A 21,416-nucleotide genomic window follows, 5' to 3' on the forward strand; every position below is an offset into this window, starting at 1 on the left:
CACGAATGTTTTTAAACAACGTGCCTCTGGTAGTGATCATTCAGTCCAAGATGGCGGACCTCTTAGGCTCGATCTTAAAATCTGCGGAAAAACCTCCAACAGTGGGCGACAAAGAGACCCGACGAAGGGACCGAGGTATCAGCAATGTCAATCTATAGTCATTTTTCCTCAATTCGTTTGTAACGAAAAGTTACAGGATCCCTTACGTGGTACTCCCAACCTCCTTATCATCTGTACAGAAAAGTATCCAGTCACATACGAGTATTTGCACTTGTGGTGAATTGCATCCTTGTTCAATCAATAAAATGTCTCCGATTGGTAAAAAAAAAAAAATCTGTTATTTTAGTCCACTCATTGGCCAAAATTATCCTTAATTGAAGTGTTGCGTGGGAAGCTGTTTGTTCATGCAAAGCATCTCCGCCTCTTTCACAGTATGCGTTAGTTGATAATAATGAATATTATATGGTACAGTTCATATGTAAATCACATGCAGGCTATGCTAGTAGTCCCTAATCGGGAAATGATATGTGAATTACACCTTAACATCTATAGCATATGATCCTCATATTTACTCAACCGTACTAAATCCAAATCCATATCATATCAACATAATGAAAGTTATTTTTCGTCAATAAAAGTCAGTGGTATAGGAGATATATTCATATATATTCTACTCATATGAACATTAATAGGCCTATATTTTCAGTATTAAAACAATTGAATAATATAACCTTGTTTTCTATCCCTCAACAGAACAGGCAGCAAGAAGGAAGAAGATGCAGCAGGATGAGAAGAAAAAGAAAGCAGAGTTCAGGAAAAGGGTGAGAGGCTCTGCCTGCAGGCGGAGGATTATGTTCTGTCTGTGGGGTTATTTTCTGCTCACCCAGATCAATGTCCAGTCAGTAACTTGGACAACCCAGCTCCAAAACCCCTGCATTGTTTCCAATTCTTCAATGGTTGTGGTCTTTTGTGGGTAAAGATCAACCTAGCTTACCGCCATCTCTTTTTTTCAGATGGAGAAAGAGGTGTCCGAATTCATTCAAGACAGTAAACAACAGAAGAGGAAGTACAATTCCACGGGAAAGATTGAAAGGAGCATATTGTAAGTGACGACAGAGCATGATCAATGCAATAAAACATAATATGGAACAGTTGCACATCTTTCTGACTTCCTGTCTTGTTAGAGGCATGATGTTGCAGAGGTCGCTGGTCTAACATCGTTTTCTTTCGGAGAGGATTAGGAGAGCAGATACATCAGGATTTTTAAGAACGTCAGTCCTCTTTGGGTATTCTTTATGGCTGCATTCACCAATGTTCAAGTTTCAAGTGTCACTCGATTTACAGTGCATTCGGAAAGTATTCAGACCCCTTGACATTTTCCACGTTTTGTTACGTTACAGCATTATTCTAAAATTGAAATCATTGTGTTTTTTTTTCTCATAAATCTACACACAATACCCCAAAAGGACATAGCAAAAGCGGGGTTTTCTATTTTTTTTTTCTCTGAAAATAAATAATGAAATATAACATTTACATACAGTAAGTATTCAGAGCCTTTACTCAGTACTTTGTTGAAGAACCTTTGGCAGCGATTACAGCCTCGAGTCTTCTTGGGTATGATGCTACAAGCTTGGCACACCCGTATTTGGAGAGTTTCTCCCATTCCTCTGCAGATCCTATCAAGCTTTGTCAGGTTGGATGGGGAGCGTCGCTGCACAGCTATTTTCAGGTCTCTCCAGAGATGTTTGATCGGGTTCAAGTCTGGGCTCTGGCTGCGCCACTCAAGGACATTCAGAGACTTGTCCCGAAGCCACTCCTGCATTGTCTTGGCTGTGTGCTTAGGATCGTTGTCTCGTTAGAAGTTGAACCTTTGCCCCAGTCTGAGGTCCTGAGCGTTCTGGATTAGGTTTTCATCAGGATCTCTCTGTACTTTTCTCCGTTCATCTTTCCCTCAATCCTGACTAGTCTCCCAGTCCATGCCGCTGAAAAACATCCCCACAGTATGATGCAGCCACCACCATGCTTCACAGTAGGGATGGTGCCAGGTTTCCTCCAGACATGACGCTTGGCATTCAGGCCAAAGAGTTCTATCTTGGTTTCATCAGACCAGAGAATCTTGTTTCTCATGGTCTGAGAGTCCTTTAGGTGACTTTTGGCAAACTCCAAGCGGCTGTCATGTGCCTTTTACTGAGGAGTGGCTTCTGTCTGGCCACTCTACCATAAAGGCCTGATTGGTGGGGTGCTGCAGAGATGGTTGTCTTTCTGGAAGGTTCTCCCTTCTCCACAGAGGAACTCTGGAGCTCTGTCACAGTGACCATCAGGTTCTTGGTCACCTCCCTAACCAAGGCCCTTCTCCCCCGATTGGCTGGGCGGCCAGTTCTAGGAAGAGTCTTGGTGGTTCCAAACTTCTTCCATTTAAGAATGATGGAGGACACTGTTCTTGGGGACCTTCAATGCTGCAGAAATGTTTTGGTACCCTTCCCCTGATCTGTGCCTCGACACAATCCTGTTTCGGAGCTCTACGGAAAAGTCCTTCGACCTCATGGCTTGGTTTTTGCTCTGACATGCACTGTCAACTGTGGGACCTTATATAGATAGGTGTGCATCGGTGATGTTGTACCCACAGCGTCTATTAAAACATTCCCCAACCAGAAACCGTGGATTGATGGCAGCATTCGCACAAAACTGAAAGGGCGAACCACTGCTTTTAATCAGGGCAAGGTGACTGGAAACATGACCAAATACAAACAGTGTAGCTATTCCCTCCGCAAGGCAATCAAACAAGCTAAGCATCAGTATAGAGACAAAGTAGAGTTGCAATTCAACGGCTCAGGTACGAGAGATATGTGGCAGGGTCTACAGTCAATCACGAACTACAAAAGGAAAACCAGCCCCATCGCGGACCACGATGCCTTGCTCCCAGACAAACTAAACAACTTCTTTGCTCTCTTTGAGGACAACACAGTGCCACTGAAACTGCCCGCTAGCAAAACCTGCGGGCTCTCCTTCACTGCAGCCAATGTAAGTGAAACATTTAAACGTGTTAACCCTCGCAAGGCTGCCGGCCCAGACGGCATCCCCAGCCGCATCCTCAGAGTATGCGCAGACCAGCTTGCTGGTGTGTTTACGGACATATTCAATCAATCCTTATCCCAGTCTGCTGTTCCCACATGCTTCAAGAGGGCCACCATTGTTCCTGTTCCCAAGAAAGCGAAGGTAACTGAGCTAAATGACTATCGCCCCGTAGCATTCACTTCTGTCATCATGAAGTGCTTTGAGAGACTAGTCAAGGACCATATCACCTCCACCCTACTTGACACCCTAGACCCACTCCAATTTGCTTACCGCCCCAATAGGTCCACAGACGACGCAATCACAATCACACTGCACACTGCCCTAACCCATCTGGACAAGAGGAATACCTATGTAAGAATGCTGCTCATCGACTACAGCTCGGCATTTAACACCATAGTACCCTCCAAACTTGTCATTAAGCTCAAGACCCTGGGTCTCAACCCCGGCCTGTGCAACTAGGTCCTGGACTTCCTGACGGGCCGCCCCCAGGTGTTGAGGATAGGTAACAACATCTCCACCCCGCTGATCCTCAACACTGGGGCCCCACAAGATGCGTTCTCAGCCCTCTCCTGTACTCCCTGTTCACCCATGACTGCGTGGCCATGCACGCCTCCAACTCAATCATCAAGTTTGCAGACGACACTACAGTGGTAGGCTTGATTACCAACAACGACGAGACGGCCTACAGGGAGGAGGTGAGGGCCCTCGGAGTGTGGTGTCAGGAAAATAACTTCACACTCAATTTCCACAAAACAAAGGAGATGATCGTGGACTTCAGGAAACAGCAGAGGGAGCAGCCCCCTATCCACATCGACGGGACAGTAGGGGAGAAGGTGGAAAGTTTTAAGTTCCTCGGCGTACACATCACGGATAAACTGAAATGGTCCACCCACACAGACAGCGTGGTGAAGAAGGCGCAGCAGCGCCTCTTCGATCTCAGGAGGCTGAAGAAATTCGGCTTGTCACCAAAAACACTCATAAACCTTTATAGATGCACAATCGAGAGCATCCTGTCGGGCTGTATCACTGCCTGGTACGGCAACTGCTCCGCCCACAACCGTAAGGCTCTCCAGAGGGTAGTGAGGTCTGCACAACGCATCACCGGGGGCAAACTACCTGCCCTCCAGGACACCTACACCACCCGATGTCACAGGAAGGCCAAAAAGATCATCAAGGACAACAACCACCCGAGCCACTGCCTGTTCACCCTGCTATCATCCAGAAGGCGAGGTCAATACAGGTGCATCAAAGCGGGGACCGAGAGACTGAAAAACAGCTTCTATCTCAAGGCCATCAGACTGTTAAACAGCCACATTGAGTGGCTGCTGCCAACATACTGACTCATCTCTAGCCACTTTAACAATGAAAAATTGATATAATAAATGTATCGCTAGCCACTTTAAACAATGCCACTTTATATAATGTTTACATACCCAACATTACTTATCTCATATGTATATACTGTACTCTATACCATCTACTGCATCTTGCCTATGCCGTTCGGCCATCGCTCATTCATATATTTTTATGTACATATTCTTATTCATTCCTTTACACTTGTGTGTATAAGGTAGTTGTTGTGAAATTGTTAGGTTATATTACTTGTTAGATATTACTGTATGGTCGGAACTAGAAGCACAAGCATTTCGCTACACTCGCATTAACATCTGCTAACCATGTGTATGTGACAAATAACATTTGATTTGATTTGATTTATGTGTCTTTCCAAATCATGTCCAATCAATTGAATTTACCACAGCTGAACTCCAATCAAGTTGTAGAAAAATCTCAAGAATGATCGATGGAAACAGGATGCACCTGAGCTCTCTTTAGAGTCTCATAGCAGAGGGTCTGAATACTTATGTAAATAACATATTTCTGTTTTTTACGTTTAATACATTTGCAAAATTTCTAAAAACCTGTTTACACTTCATCATTATGGAGTATTGTGTGTAGATGTATGACGAATAAGGCTGTAACTTAACAAAAATGTGGAAAAAGTCAAGGGGTCTAAATCATTTCCGCATGCCCCGTACATGCCCTTCCCTTCAGTTGTGCTATGCATTTTATCGTTCTCCCAGAAGCATAACTGAGTAGATGTATTCAAAATGAAAATAAACAGAATTTATCCTATGTATCTGGCAGGAGTTTGCTCCATCAGACGATGAGCTGGAGGCTTACCAGAAAGGAATGGAGTGGGACCCCCAGAAAGCTGATTACAGGCGCAGACTGTAAGACATTCACTGAGGAACTAAACTGAAGAGCAGCACAGGCCACTATGCTTCCCACAATTGAGTCTTGCTCCACCTTAGATATACTCACTCTAACAGTACTCATTTGAGGTTGGGTTCAGAGCTGTTGCTTGAAGAAAGTTTTTGATTATGGAACATGTCCACTGCTCTTCAGGAACAAGCTGCGTTGGAAGAGGAGACGGCCAAAAAGACACAGAAGAGGGCAGTTTCTCCCAGCTCCAATTACCGTGACAAATACAGCCATCTGATCGGCACCTCTGCTGCTAAGGATGCAGCACATAGTCTTATACTCAGCTGGACCCTCCCCGGATTTTGTGTTAAAAGCTCTATGATAAAGCTTTCTTAGTGTCCAACAAGCTTTCTCTACCCTTAACCTTGTTCTGAACACCTCCAAAACAAAGGTCATGTGGTTTGGTAGAATGCTCCTCTCCCTACTGGTGTGATTACTACCTCTGAGGGTTTAGAGCTTGAGGTAGTCACCTCATACAAGTACTTGGGAGTATGGCTAGACAGTACACTGTCCTTCTCTCAGCACATATAAAAGCTGCAGGCTAAAGTTAAATCTAGACTTGGTTTCCTCTATCGTAATCACTCCTCTTTCACCCCAGCTGCCAAACTAACACTGATTCAGATGACCATCCCACCTATGCTAGAATACGGAGACATCATTTATAGATCGGCAGGTAAGGGTTCTCTCGAATGGATAGGTGATCTTTACCATTCGGCCATCAGATTTGCCACCAATGCTCCTTATAGTACACATCAATGCACACTACACTCATCTGTAAACTGGTCATCTCTGTAAACCCTCTTAGGTCTCACTACCCCTATCTGAGATATCTACTGCAGCCCTCATCCTCCACATACAACACCCGTTCAACCAGTCACATTCTGTTAAAGGTCCCGAAAGCACACACATCCCTGGGTCGCTCCTCTTTTCAGTTCGCTGCAGCTAGCGACTGGAACGAGCTGCAACAAACACTCAAACTGGACCGTTTTAACTCAATCTCTTCATTCAAAGACTCAATCATGGACACTCTTACTGACAGTTGTGGCTGCTTTGTTGCCTTTTGTGCTGTTGTCTGTGCCCAATATATGTTTGTACCATGTTTTGTGCTGCTACCATGTTGGGTTGCTACCATGTTGTTGTCATGTTGTGTTGCTACCATGCTGTGTTGTCATGTGTTGCTGCCTTGTTATGTTGTTGTCTTAGGTCTCTCTTTATGTAGTGTTGTGTTGTCTCTCTTGTCGTGATGTGTGTTTTGTTCTATATTCATTATTTTTTTATTTATTTTTAATCCCAGTCCCCGTCCCCGCAGGAGGCCTTTTGCCTTTTAGTAGGACGTCATTGTAAATAAGAATTTGTTCTTAACTGACTGGCCTAGTTAAATAAAGGTTAAATTAAAAAAATAGATAAACATACGCTAGAGGCCGACCAGGCATGGGTGAGTGTGAAGAGACTCAGTATTGATTTGTATTCCTAAGTGCATCACATCTCCTCATGATCTGTGCTCTGTTCTTCGCATAACAAAATGTATTTGTCTCTCTCCTCTCAGTACCTGTGGCCAACAAAAGGGACACCCGCTCCATAGAGCAGGCCATGAATGAGATCCGGGCCAAGAAACATCAGAAGACAGGAGCGGAAGACACAGGGACAAGGCAGCAGTACCACCTGAGAGGGTTTGTGTGTGTGTGTGCGTGTGCGGGTGTGTGCGTGCGTGCGTGTGCGGGTGTGTGCGTGAGTAAGTGGTAGTTCTGAGTGAAAAAGAGAATTAGGAGAAAATGTGTGAGGAGCACAGAGGGAGTACCTCAAATCTGTTCTTGTACAGTATTAACCTACAGTTGGCCTAGTGCTGTATATTGGAAGACCCTACGTGCTTTCCAGGACATATACAATAGGTGAAACTCGTGGGTATGGATGGAAGGTTCTTGAATTATGTATGTCCTCTGTCCTAGACTGGTTGACATTTTTATATTCCATGTTCCAACCAAATTGGTAACTTGAAAGTCTGATAAGAGCATTTTCTCTATTGCCATGTTTTCTGTCTACACCAGTGTCCTGTCATTTCTCCCACGCAAATGAGTCCCTTTCCCAGTGAAATTATAGAGGATCGGAGCACAGCCATGAGGGCCAACAGTTGGTTGCTGAAAGTGTAGCCTTTGTCTGTTTTTGCTCTTTACAAGGAAAATAATTAGTTTTGCGACATCTAGTGGCAGTAAGGAATTACTGCATATTTTGTTATTGGAACGTTTTTGTGTTGTTTTCTTGTGTTGTTTTTTATGTAACCTTTTTTTAACTAGGCAAGTCAGTTAAGAACAAATTCTTATTTACAATGATGGCCTACCGGGGAACAGGGGGTTAACTGCCTTGTTCAGGGGCACAACGACAGATTTGTTACCTTGTCAGCTCGGGGATTCAACCCAGCTACATCATGTCTTTGTTATAATTTCATTGTTGGTGTCATATTCATGCCGAAGTGTCTCATTTAAAGACGCAAAACACTGTTTGGCATCTCACTGTCTATAAATCACAGTTGTGTAATCTAGTCTGGTCAAACTGAATCAGTGAGTCACACTTAAATGAGGATAGGAATGAGTTGTCTATGCTATGTGGACATTGCTGTGCTATCGTTGTTTTATTCTCTGTTTTTCCCCATGCCCTGTCTGTAACGATTTCAGCATGGTGGCATCTAGCAGTTTGAAAGTAATCGTTTTAATCCCTGTGTGTTTCCTGTGTCTCAATAAATGCTGGAGTAATGTTAAATAATAGGCTTTCCTCTCGTGTCCCATAACATTGCAGTGTGTTGGTAGCCCTACTAGGCGCGTTTGCCTTTTAGGAGGGTAGATGTCTTGAGACAAAAATACATTAGGCCTAAAAGTATCTTTAAATATGTTTTACTGCTTTGAGACCTATAAAAATACACACTGTCATATCTAATTTGGCAATTCTCCAACACGAATTACTGTGCGTCGGCCCTTCAGTCTTCATCTCACATGTGCAAATTATCTTGACAGTGGAAGTAAACTTAATCTTTTTCACTGCCATTTCAATTTCTCAACCATTGGACCCAATTGATAGTTTCCGTGGCCTCTCTCGCTGACGTCTGTCATGACGGAGCCTCAGACTTTGTGTCGCTCCACCGCCGCCCGAACGCTGGTCGTTCCGTTGAGCAAACAGCGCCACTAGTAGGAGCTTCGTTCTCCCTATCGAAAGTTCTTATCTGCCTTTGAATCTTTAACAAATGAGCAGCAGGCTTTTGACCTCAAAATCATGTCATTTCTATTATGACATCATAGGCTCCCATCCCATTTTTATTATGACATCACGTTTTCATTAGGATGTCATCGAAATGTCTAGTTGGATGTTGTTGAACATGTTTATTTTAGGGCTACTGTGCATTTTACAGACAAAGCATATGATTTCAACCTCCTGACGACCTGAACTTTGACAGCGTCACGTCATTCATTTCACCCCAGTTTATAAATTGGCGTATTCTTCCTGTAGGAGGCGCCTTCGTGAAAACCAATAATAAATTTGTGATTTTATGGGGAGTTTCACACTGTCCTGGGGTTTGCTGTCGCAGTTGCTGCAATTTCATTTCATATTGACAAGGAGTTATCCCTCAACATGAAGCATATGTTCTTATTAATTTGCATCCGTTTGTTCGTTGGTTGTGGTGGTGATGTTATAAGAACAAGGAAAGGTAGGACAGACGGTCTGCAAATCTAAAGTTAAATCGTTACCTGCAACTGATGGAAATGCGTCTATGATGTAGTTAAAAACTGACTTTCATCATTGCAACCAACTTTTTTCTATATTTGGCAAGTGTATACAGTGCGTGTATTTCTGTCCTATCTATAAGGTTAGTGTAGTATTCCTCCAGTACCTTGTTTCCGAACTTTGTTTAACTATATTCCGGTAGCGTTATATTTTGAATGATATAACCACGTAACATAATTTCTGACTGCGCATAGTGATTTAATTCACGTGTGTTTTGCCAGTAGACAGTTATTCTGACAGGTTTGTCAGCCATGGATGACTTTTTTTTTTTACTGAGATCAGTCTCTTTCATGTTATGTTTATGAAAACTCCTGCTTTGCTTCATATGGTAAACGCTTCAGCCGCTCAAATAACTTCTTGCCTTCCATCTTTCCCCTTTTTTTTGCACCCAGTGTCTTCAGTTTTCTGTACTTTCAAAGAGAAAACGTACAGTCCAGGAGACAGCTGGCATCCTTATCTGGAACCATTTGGATTCATGTTTTGTATGCGCTGTTCCTGCACTAAGGTACTGTACCCACAGAATTAGAATACGCCATTTGTCCGTTTAGTCTCATCTGTAGGTTAGCTTAATACAGTATGAAACCACAACACTGTCATATAGACTACAGTATCAAACTGTCTGAATCTGAGTGATATTGGATCGTAGGTTACAGCACGCAGAGGATTTAGGCTACACGCTATCTATAATATTGGCTGTTGCTTGAAAGGATTTTGCTGGGTGGGATTTCAAGGTATGCCTGTAAAACATGTACCGTTTCCCTCTCTTAGACAGGCCATGTGAAATGTAACACAATTAAGTGTCCTACTCTGCGCTGTGAGAACCCAGTGACTGACTCTGAGCAGTGCTGCCCTCGCTGTACAGGTAGGATCAGACATTGCCATACAATACAGCAAGAACAACATCCTGCTTTGGCACTCACCGACATTTCTTGTGCTTGACATTATCTCCTCAGATGAGCCTAGGATTCCAGCCGGCCTGAGAGCCCCGGTGAAGTCCTGCAGGTATAATGGAACTATCTACCAACCAGGGGAGGCCTTTACCAACCACGACCTCTTCCCATCTCGACAAACCAACCAGTGTGTCATGTGTACGTGTTCTGTAAGTCACACTCTCTCTTCCTGTAGATTACGGTGTTGTTCTTTTACAACGCCGGCTTTGAGGTACAGCTCATTATTCTGAGAATGTAACTGGGAGTTTTTCCTCGCGTGTCATATCTGACGACTTAGATGCGACCTAGCCATACTGGAGCCATACTGTAGCTACAATGCCCTGTGGTAACCAATGCCACCCTATTCTGCAACGTCTGAACTCCCTTCTGTCTCTCCTTCACCTTTTCGCCCGCTCTTGTTTTTAGAATGGAAATATCTTCTGTGCTCTGAAAACTTGCCAGCCACTGACCTGCTCCTCGCCATTCTCAGTCCCAGATACCTGCTGTCTAGTGTGCAAAGGTGCTAACGTGTCTTTCTTGCCACATCAGATTTGCATCATACTTTCTGTTATTAAAGTAAATATCAAAGTAAACAAGTATGTCTCCTGTTAATTTCTCTGTGATCAGATGGCGGCGTTAATGGGTTCTCATCGGTGGAGCATAGAGGCCACCAGCTGAACCGAGGTGTTGTATGTATTTCTCTGTTCATTCATTAATGACTCTAGTCTTCTAGATTTGTAAAACCATCATATCCACACCAAAAAAACTCATGTTTCATCTTCATTTGTGAGACACGCAAATCAACTTTGATGAAAACGTGTGTGTAGGGGATTTTGATTTGAGGGGAAATATCTGTACTGTCCATGTGTCCATGTTCATATCTACCTGTGTTACTGTATTTTAAAAGGGGGGGGGGTTAACTCATTGGTGTTGGAACTGCACGGGAATCCTAAAATAATCCCGTAGTAACTGTGTCTATTTGTGTCCGTGAATATACAAGAGGCATTCATTGGACCAGTGTGCTGGAGAGCAGCTCCAAGGGCGCTCTGTCCGTTCTACTCCATCTACAGTCAGGGGTACTCCCAGAGGCCTGAGCCTGCCCAAACTCCACTTCAAAGGTGCTGCAGAGACCACCGTGAATTTCCTGCTGCAGAAAAACCACCAGAAGGGTGAGAATTTAATGACAGCCCTACATTGATAATAGACTTATTGATAATTCTCCTATTTTCATGGCCTACAGTAGGAGACCGGTTCTCTGGTCATTGAGCAGTCCATGTATTACAGTTTTCTACAATTGTTTCCACACGTTTGCTGAATCTTTGGGCCGTTTTCCCAAAACTCTCAACACAAAACACAAAACCACAAACACAAAATGCTAAACTCTACAAATCTCTAGCGAAAGCAAACACTGCATTCAGAACTGTTTTCTCTCTTTCCAAAATAGTTTTTTTTTGCATCAAAATCATACACACACGCGTCATATGAATAGATCTGTCTACCAACCAAAACACTACTATTAATATCCCATCAGTAGATTTATGCCTTTTGTATTTTCAGTGTTACACTGTAGCCGGTTGTAAAAGATTGTTACAGTAATGTATACCTACTCAAATATACACACACAAATGCAATACGTAACAAAAACATTGTCATTTATTTCCAACACTTGTGTTTTGTATGTAACACTTTCCATACCCAACAGGAGAAAACCAGGAAAAACATTCAGTAAGATAAAGGGTTTTCTGTACAAAAATAAAAAATGAAAGTGGCTCATTCTTTCAAAACTCTAAACACAAAAAGACAAAAACACATTCAAAATGTAAGAAAAAAGACATTAGGCTGCATCCTGCCTCCTATTTGGGTCTGGCCACAGCACCTCATCTACGGTCGTGGCCAAAAGTTTTGAGAATGACACAAATATTAATATTCACAAAGTCTGCTGCCTCAGTTTGCATGATGGCAATATGCATATACTCCAGAATGTTATGAAGAGTGATCAGATGAACTGCAATTAATTGCAAAGTCCTTCTTTGCCATGCAAATGAACTGAATCCCAAAAAGACATTTACACTGCATTTCAGCCCTGCCACAAAAGGACCAGCTGACATCATGTCAGTGACTCTCTCGTTAACACAGGTGTGAGTGTTGACGAGGACAAGGCTGGAGATTACTCTGTCATGCTGATGAGTTCGAATAACAGACTGGAAGCTTCAAAAGGAGGGTGGTGCTTGGAATCATTGTTCTTCCTCTGTCAACCATGGTTACCTGCAAGGAAACACATGCCGTCATCATTGCTTTGCACAAAAAGGGCTTCACAGGCAAGGATATTGCTGCCAGTAAGATTGCACCTAAATCAACCATTTATCGGATCACCAAGAACTTCAAGGAGAGCGGTTCAATTGTTGTGAAGAAGGCTTCAGGGCACCCAAGAAAGTCCAGCAAGCGCCAGGATCGTCTCCTAAAGTTGATTCAGCTGCGGGATCGGGGCACCACCAGTACAGAGCTTGCTCAGGAATGGCAGCAGGCAGGTGTGAGTGCATCTGCACGCACAGTGAGGCGAAGACTTTTGGAGGATGGCCTGGTGTCAAGAAGGGCAGCAAAGAAGCCACTTCTCTCCAGGAAAAACATCAGGGACAGACTGATATTCTGCAAAAGGTACAGGGATTGGACTGCTGTGGACTGGGGTAAAGTCATTTTCTCTGATGAATCCCCTTTCCGATTGCTTGGGGCATTTGGAAAAAAGCTTGTCCAGAGAAGACAAGGTGAGCGCTACCATCAGTCCTGTGTCATGCCAACAGTAAAGCATCCTGAGACCATTCATGTGTGGGGTTGCTTCTTGCCTAAGAACACAGCCATGAATAAAGAATGGTACCAACCAACACATCCTCTGAGAGCAACTTCTCCCAACCATCCAGGAACAGTTTGGTGACGAACAATGCCTTTTCCAGCATGATGGAACACCTTGCCATAAGGCAAAAGTGATAACTAAGTGGCTTGGGGAACAAAACATCGATATTTTGGGTCCATGGCCAGGAAACTCCCCAGACCTTAATCCCATTGAGAACTTGTGGTCAATCCTCAAGAGGTGGGTGGACAAACAAAAACCCACAAATTCTGACAAACTCCAAGCATTGATTATGCAAGAATGGGCTGCCATCAGTCAGGATGTGGCCCAGAAGTTAATTGACAGCATGCCAGGGCGGATTGCAGAGGTCTTGAAAAAGAAGGGTCAACACTGCAAATATTGAGTCTTTGCATCAACTTCATGTAATTGTCAATAAAAGCCTTTGACACTTATGAAATGCTTGGAATTATACTTCAGTATTCCATAGTAACATCTGATAATATCTAAAGACACTGAAGCAGCAAACTTTGGAAATTAATATTTGTGTCGTTCTCAAAACTTTTGGCCATGACTGTACATCACAAGCCATGTTCTCTCTGGCTAAACAGCAGGGAAAGAATCTTCTGGAGTGACGGATCCAGCCGCCAAAAGCCCCCACATCAACTTCACCACATGCATCATCCATTGCCTGGAGAAGAGGCATGCGTGCAAGGGGATGGCGGTCATACACCTTCCATCGCCAAAAGACCTCTTCAATTGGGTTTAGGAATGGGGAATATGGTGGGAGGTATAGAACAAATTGTGGGTGGTCGATGAACCAGTTGCGGACCAGAGCAGCCCGGTGGAAACTCCCGTTGTCCCAAGAGACAACATACCTGGACTGGCCGTCTTCCACCATGGCCTGGCCTCTGCTCGGCTGGAATGAGGATGCTATGTAGTGTGTCCAGGAATGTGATGAGAAGGGCGGTGTCGTAGGGACCAAGGTTGGCATGGTGATGGAGGACGCCTTGCTGGCTAACAGCTGCGCGCACATGGTGATATTCCCTCCACGCTGTTCAGGGACATTCACAATGGCACGGTGGCCAATAATGTTCCGTCCCCTTCTTTTGACTAGGTTGAAGCCAGCCTTGTCAATGTAAATATAAATGTGCTGAATTGCAGCGGCATCCAGCTCCAAGACAATATGTGACGTAGACCTAGACCAGTCAATATGGTGAGGCACAATACACTGGATTACCGTACTGTAATGTGTCTATACAGTGCTGATATGATAGTAAATTCACAGTAGTACTTTCTAGCACATATTAATAGCGCTGTTCTTTAACCCTCTGAGTTTCGCTCAAATTGCACCCTGTAGACCTGTTTCATCCGGATTCGGTTGCGCTGTAATACACGGCCCAATGTTGACAAGCCCACCTGGCGAATGTTATTGTATATTGTGTTGTCTGCAATTATGCGGTTCTGGAGTTCTCATAGTCTAATGGTATTGTTTGCCACCACCGTGTTCACAATAGCGGTCTCCTGTTCTGGTGTGAACGGTGTCTTCCACCATGGCCTGGCCGTCTCTCAGTTCTGCAGAAGATCCACAAATATGATATGATTGGTTACAGTAAGCTAAAATAATATTTTCTTTCCATATGAAATTACATTACTGTAACATTGGCCAACAATCACTGAGTAACACAGGCCTAGTGATTCGTCGGACTGCAGTACACTACAGTATACCTACATAAAGAGCATAGTGAGTGTAGATGGTAGGTAACTTACCGGTCGTCATTTCTGAATGTACGGATGATAGATGCAACCGTGTAGCAGCTCAGGTTGGGCTGAACTCTCTGCCCAGCCTCCCTCATACTCATTCCGTGGTTGAGCACATGGTCAACCAATGTGGCCCTGATCTCATCTGAGACAACTGTCCTTCCTCGTCCTCCTCTTCCTCTCACTCCTTCACCTCTAGCTCTTGCTTCACCATTGACTTCCATCTTCCTCCAAAACAGGAGAGCTCATCTGTGGCCTTTTTATAGTGCAAAAGCTCTGATTTTCTAAGTGAACAATTCAGCAACTAGTGTATACGATATAACCCTTACAGCTTTGTGATTGTGATAATATTTAATACAAGAATATATGTTTTTCTTTTTCTCTCAGCATGTCAATACAGCAGCAACACCTACTCTCACGGTGACGTGTGGCACCCTGTCCTGGGGAAGATCCTGGAGTGCATCCTGTGTACCTGTAAGGATGGCATACAGGACTGCAAACGCCTCACATGTCCCAGCCAGTATCCATGCCAACATCCCATGAAAACCGAGGGGAAGTGCTGCAAGATTTGTCCAGGTAGTTCAGCGTCATTCACAATGCAAGTCTGAACAATTATTTTAACCATAGGTTTTGACAAAACAAGTCATCTCTCTGTTTCTTGCCACCAGAACTTAAAGATGAGAGCAACAGGACCGACTGTTACATGAACATGAATCTTGGACATGACAATAACAACCTCTCGGTGTACAAAGTTAAGCCATCGTCAAAGGTTCAGACCGAGGACACAGTTAGGATAATTGCTATTGAAAGACAAGGGACTGCTGAAGTTGAAGTGCAAGTATGGAAGACAGTAGGAGGTAACTATGAGGGGGAAGTAAAGTATGGAAGACAGTAGGAGGTAACTATGAGGGGGAAGTAAAGTATGGAAGACAGTAGGAGGTAACTATGAGGGGGAAGTAAAGTATGGAAGACAGTAGGAGGTAACTATGAGGGGGAAGTAAAGTATGGAAGACAGTAGGAGGTAACTATGAGGGGGGAGTATAGAGGGCACTTGCATGGCAGTGTTAATAACAAAGTTACAGCTGTGGATTACCTTATTATTTGGAATATCACCCATTTTGTATTTTCACTTTTCCCAGGAGTTTTGCAATTAATGGAAACTGGGGAAGTTCTGAAGAAAGATCTTCTAGATAATCCAGATAACTACACCTTACTGGCAACATTAGATGAAGGTGAGTTTATCCTATGTTTTCCGGTAATTAAAAGTAGAATAGTCCTCTAGTTATAAATCTTGTAATCCTTTAGTTTCTTTTAAGTAGAGCTTTTCCTTGCCAATGTGAATAGTTAGGCAATACAGCTCAAACCATTTCTAGACATAAGGTCATAGACTAGACATATTGTAGACCAAAGGAAATTGAATTTCATTTCAACAGATAAAACATTTTTTTTTACTGTTTTTCTTTGTCAGTGACCTTCTTGTTTCCTGCTGGGGGGGAAAAGTTGTTATGGGTTTGTATGCTTTTTGTCTGCTGTTGGATAGCAACATGTCTTTGTTCTTTTTACACAGAGACTTGGAAAAGATTCAAGGAGGAAGAAGAAAATCAGAAGAAAATTCCCAATCCCAGGACCTGTGAGGATGGGATCAGGGAGGTGGTGAAGTTCTTGTACCCAGACCAGCTGTGCTCATCTTAAACTTTCATTCTCTGACTTACATATTTACTACAGAGGACATCAGTGGAAAATGCACAGCATTCAGATCTATTTCATTAAACATGAATCAGAGCATTGTTTATTGGTTAGAGAATAACAAGCTTTTGTTTCTTTTTAAATGTCAACATAACTCATAACAATGTGATGTCCCATATTCTCAGTACGACAACATTGTTGGTAGCATTTTGATAGTAGAAGACATAAAAATTGGGGAGAAAATTCTTTCAATTCATTGCAGTTATCTCATTTTTGTTTTATGGCATGCTGGAATACAGTAAATCTGGTATTATCTAAAAATACAGGTGTATATGTATATAATAGAAAAATACAGCCAACTGGCCATAGCATGTTTTTATAGAGTAGACTATTTTTACAATCACTTTACTGTTCTGCTAAATACTGCTGTTTGAAACTATATGCCTTTTCAGAATGTACCAAGAAATATTAATCAACATATTTATTGTAAATACAAATATGTTAACATATGTAATTTTGGCAGAGCGTATAACATGGGTTTGTTTGATATGTTTTGTTTGTACATTATGTATACATTTGAGTGTGTACTGGAAGGTCCTTGCCTGAGACGCCAAGGCTTTAGCCCATTGGGCTATACACTAGTGATTTCTGCCGGAAATGTGGGTCTGTTATCTATGCATTGGTATTGCCCTGAAAAAGTGTTTATGTATTCTCTCATGAGAGTGGTTACATTGGTTTGGTGAAACCACTTTCCATTATGTTCTCTGATATTTGTCATTATGCTAGATCAGCTTTCTACATGCAAATTTTCCATATGATTCTGTGCGATTTCAGTACTTGATGTACGTCTTTCCCTTTTGCACAGTCGCAAGGCATTCTTGCACGTAATGACGAGGCTAAACGTTATGATATTGTTGAGCTCTACCTGAGGCAAGAATTCCAGCACAAGACAGGCTGTTGTTTTTCCTTGGACTATCCTCCAGTGAACACAGTCGACCAGGAGGATTTGTGCTTTATAAATTGTGCCTGTAATTTGGATTTGCGCTCCGGTGTTATACTTTGTTTTCTCAAGGGTTATAGTGGCCTAACGGGGATGAGAACAACAATAGAGCTCTGTTCATTTGATTTGATATAAATGTAGGTCAGGAGTTGGAAGGACACCAACATTTTCCAATAAAGAGAACTGAAGAAGAAGAGATTGTCTCCGGGAGGAATAATATTGAAAAATAAGAATAATATTGATGAAGGCCCCAGTCTTTTGAAAAAGAGGTGTAGAGCACAACTGTAACAGGATTGTCAAATAGTTAGACATAATTTGATTATTTGCAGGATGTATAATCTACCAAAACCAAGAAAAATAAACCCTTGGTCTTTAAAAATGGAGGATATTATTGGTGTTTTTTCTACCACATCAAATAACTATTATGACAAGTTACTGAGAAAGTATGTCATTACTGTTCTACACACATTGAGATAGCTGGCTTATGATCACATCATCTGAAGTCCAGGTTTGCCTTTGAGTTGAGTTGCCCTGTGAACAGCTTGTCAACAGGCTTGTTTAGGTCAACAGGTGTAAAAAAAAAAAAGAAGCCCCATTGTCCCTGTGCCATATTCGTTGCAGTAGACTAGCCGTACACAGAGTCCTGTCGATATGGGAGCAGTGCACCGACTTGTGACTAATATCTCTCCTCTGTGAATTTCAACAGTCCACTCTCTCCCGTCACAGCCACAATGACTCATTGTGTTGGCCTCACACATTGCGCCAGACAGTGCTGCACATCTCTCACTAAAGGCCTGACAAAATATTTTGAAACAGAAGACCCTCAGTTGTAGACCTTAATAGTTTCACAATGAAGCTGTGATTTATTTCTGCTGGCTGTTGGACTTGACAGTTCCTGGCAATATCTTTTTTGGAGAGGTTCAAGGTGGTCCTCCTCAATGAAGAAGGTAGATGTGTCCCTTTCGGCTTCTCCATTATAAACCCTTCTCCATTATAAACCCTTCTCCATTATAAACCCTTCTCCATTATAAACCCTTCTCCATTATAAATCCTTCTCCATTATAAATCCTTCTCCATTATAAACCCTTCTCCATTATAAATCCATCTCCATTATAAACCCTTCTCCATTATAAACCCTTCTCCATTATAAATCCTTCTCCATTATAAACCCTTCTCCATTATAAACCCTTCTCCATTATAAATCCTTCTCCATTATAAACCCTTCTCCATTATAAACCCTTCTCCATTATAAACCCTTCTCCATTATAAACCCTTCTCCATTATAAACCCTTCTCCATTATAAACCCTTCTCCATTATAAACCCTTCTCCATTATAAATCCTTCTCCATTATAACCCTTCTCCATTATAAACCCTTCTCCATTATAAACCCTTCTCCATTATAAACCCTTCTCCATTATAAACCCTTCTCCATTATAAACCCTTCTCCATTATAAATCCTTCTCCATTATAAACCCTTCTCCATTATAAAACCATCTCCATTATAAACCCTTCTCCATTATAAAACCTTCTCCATTATAAACCCTTCTCCATTATAAACCCTTCTCCATTATAAACCCTTCTCCATTATACACCCTTCTCCATTATAAACCCTTCTCCATTATAAACCCTTCTCCATTATAAACCCTTCTCCATTATAAATCCTTCTCCATTATAAACCCTTCTCCATTATAAAACCATCTCCATTATAAACCCTTCTCCATTATAAACCCTTCTCCATTATACACCCTTCTCCATTATAAACCCTTCTCCATTATAAAACCATCTCCATTATAAACCCTTCTCCATTATAAAACCTTTTCCATTATAAACCCTTCTCCATTATAAACCCTTCTCCATTATAAACCCTTCTCCCTTCTCCATTATAAACCCTTCTCCATTATAAATCCTTCTCCATTATAAACCCTTCTCCATTATAAATCCTTCTCCATTATAAACCCTTCTCCATTATAAAACCATCTCCATTATAAACCCTTCTCCATTATAAAACCTTTTCCATTATAAACCCTTCTCCATTATAAACCCTTCTCCATTATAAAACCTTCTCCATTATAAACCCTTCTCCATTATACACCCTTCTCCATTATAAATCCTTCTCCATTATAAATCCTTCTCCATTATACACCCTTCTCCATTATAAAACCTTCATTATAAACCCTTCTCCATTATAAACCCTTCTCCATTATACACCCTTCTCCATTATAAATCCTTCTCCATTATAAATCCTTCTCCATTATACACCCTTCTCCATTATACACCCTTCTCCATTATAAATCCTTCTCCATTATAAATCCTTCTCCATTATACACCCTTCTCCATTATAAATCCTTCTCCATTGTAAACAGACCTTATTTCTCTTCCAACTTGATATGTTATTAGTATTTGCTATATGCCAGATTGTAATGTTATATTTTGAGAAAGTAACTTAATCCTGGAAAATAACGCAAAGTCCAGCATCTCTCATTGTGGCAGTTAGTGGTGGAGCTGACAATTGTAGCACATTTTCACCTAAAGAGTATGTATTATATTGCTGGTGGAAAATCTTGAAACTTTTAGTATATATGTGGTCTGTTCATTTGTTGAGTGGACGTTTCAAATCCCCTCTAAGTAGCATTTGGCCAATTCAGCTATGCATGATTAGTTTTGGCTCAGGCAATAGTAACAGCTGGGGGCAGTTAGTGGGTATAAATCAACTAGTGGGGTCAGCTCTCTGTAGGAGCATGTCTCGTCAACCCTGCTGCTGCCCATCGTTAAATTCTCCCAGAGCTGAAGAAAACCTCACTAGATGTCAAGTAAATGAAAGGTTAAAATCGGAAGTAAGAATAGTTACTGTGCTTATTACAATACTGCTATTACATCTGCATTTTGAAACATTGTCTTCTCTGGTGTTTTATTGAAAAGTGTCTCAACATGTGAGTCGCAACAATATATTATTGTACGCTAGATAGCAACAGTATATAGGCCTGCTGTACATGCCCACGTCTTACTATCCTAAATGTAGCCATTTCCTGTGGATAACGGGCTACAGCGAGCTGTTAGTTGCAGTAGATGGAGGTAGGTGAGGTGAGCAAACAAAACATTTATATCAGCAATATCTGGCCCTAGGCTGCTACACCAGATGGTGCCTCACAGATACAGTGTTTGTGAGGCAGGCAGTCTTTCGATTCAAAGCTAGCCAAATTGTGTTCAGTTAATTAATTCTGCTTTCATAGCTGGTTAAGGTGTTCAAGAGAACCCCTGAGTTTATGCTTCATCAAAATACTTCCGAAATCTATTGAGGGCACAGTTTTTTACACCCTTCCCCTATCCTTAATTAAGTTGGCCCTGATCATTTCAGCTGATGATCAGGGCCGTGCCAAGAAAATATGGACAACACCGGGATTCATGTCATAAACACTTCAGTCATTACACCCTCTTTCCTGAACCCCACTGTTAGAGGTTCACGTTTTCAAACACATGCTTGTAATGGACGCATGACTGACAGACCAAGACCACATTTCAGAAGAATGAGTGTTGTTCAAGGGTTTTGGAAAAATGGAGCACAACTCTACAGTTATGGAGGCATTTATTTAAAACATGGTCAGACCACTCAATCACTCTCCCTATGATTACGTACTAAGTGTACTACAGTTTCCAAGTACTGTATACTTGTGCATCAAAAAGACTATGATGAATGGGGACAATCTTGAATGAACTCATTTGGCACATTGATTAATGAGTGTTTGTGAGGCAATTAGCTGCCTGGCCTCAGAGCCAAATGTACTGTTTCAGTCTCCACACACAGTAGGATTCTCCAACAACTGTCTCAATGTATGAGCCCCCCCAAATAGTTGTATCCAAACATCTCTCAGGCTTGATTACAACGGTTATGCCAGATGTGGAGATACTGGCACACACAGATACACTGAAATGGACCTGAGGATATAAATTCCTGAAGATCCTCCGAATCCTCAATACCTTCATCAACGATGTGTCTTTTGGACAGAGAGCAGAGAGGTTCTCTCTTGCCAGATTCCATTAAATCACCAAGTCCTAAGAGCACGCGTTAAAAAAAACCTGGTTTCCATTAAT

The 21,416-nt window shown here is 42.1% G+C and overlaps 2 protein-coding genes across 8 annotated transcripts; both read left to right on the top strand.

Annotated features, from left to right (window-relative positions):
* The first annotated feature begins 8 nt into the window (after positions 1 to 8).
* Positions 9 to 7,099, top strand: LOC115154744 (sperm-associated antigen 7 homolog). 5 transcript variants are annotated; one of them, XM_029701283.1, is made up of 6 exons: positions 9 to 135; positions 754 to 821; positions 1,014 to 1,102; positions 1,242 to 1,271; positions 5,221 to 5,306; positions 6,884 to 7,099. In XM_029701283.1, the coding sequence occupies exons 1-6, from the start codon at positions 51 to 53 to the stop codon at positions 7,078 to 7,080; spliced, it is 555 nt and encodes a 184-aa protein (XP_029557143.1). In that variant the 5' UTR covers positions 9 to 50; the 3' UTR covers positions 7,081 to 7,099. The 5 variants fall into 5 exon arrangements, 4 of the variants coding, with proteins under 4 accessions (XP_029557143.1, XP_029557146.1, XP_029557144.1 ...); XR_003867937.1 differs by lacking the exon at positions 6,884 to 7,099 and having other exon boundaries at positions 1,185 to 1,271; positions 5,221 to 5,291; XM_029701286.1 differs by lacking the exons at positions 1,242 to 1,271; positions 5,221 to 5,306 and having other exon boundaries at positions 6,884 to 6,966.
* Positions 7,100 to 7,664: 565 nt separating this feature from the next.
* On the top strand, positions 7,665 to 17,707 carry LOC115154737 (chordin-like protein 2). Of its 3 annotated transcripts, none has more exons than XM_029701266.1 (11): positions 7,666 to 9,031; positions 9,501 to 9,613; positions 9,877 to 9,970; positions 10,062 to 10,207; positions 10,464 to 10,557; positions 10,665 to 10,726; positions 11,038 to 11,206; positions 15,028 to 15,216; positions 15,309 to 15,497; positions 15,780 to 15,872; positions 16,208 to 17,707. In XM_029701266.1, exons 1-11 carry the CDS (start codon positions 8,956 to 8,958, stop codon positions 16,330 to 16,332), a joined length of 1,350 nt encoding a protein of 449 aa, XP_029557126.1. In that variant the 5' UTR covers positions 7,666 to 8,955; the 3' UTR covers positions 16,333 to 17,707. The 3 variants fall into 3 exon arrangements, with proteins under 3 accessions (XP_029557125.1, XP_029557126.1, XP_029557127.1); XM_029701267.1 differs by having other exon boundaries at positions 9,510 to 9,613; XM_029701265.1 differs by having other exon boundaries at positions 7,665 to 9,613.
* The last annotated feature ends 3,709 nt before the right edge of the window (positions 17,708 to 21,416 follow it).

This window comes from Salmo trutta, chromosome 19, assembly GCF_901001165.1.
Source record: "Salmo trutta chromosome 19, fSalTru1.1, whole genome shotgun sequence".
NCBI classification, from domain to species: Eukaryota; Metazoa; Chordata; class Actinopteri; order Salmoniformes; family Salmonidae; genus Salmo; species Salmo trutta.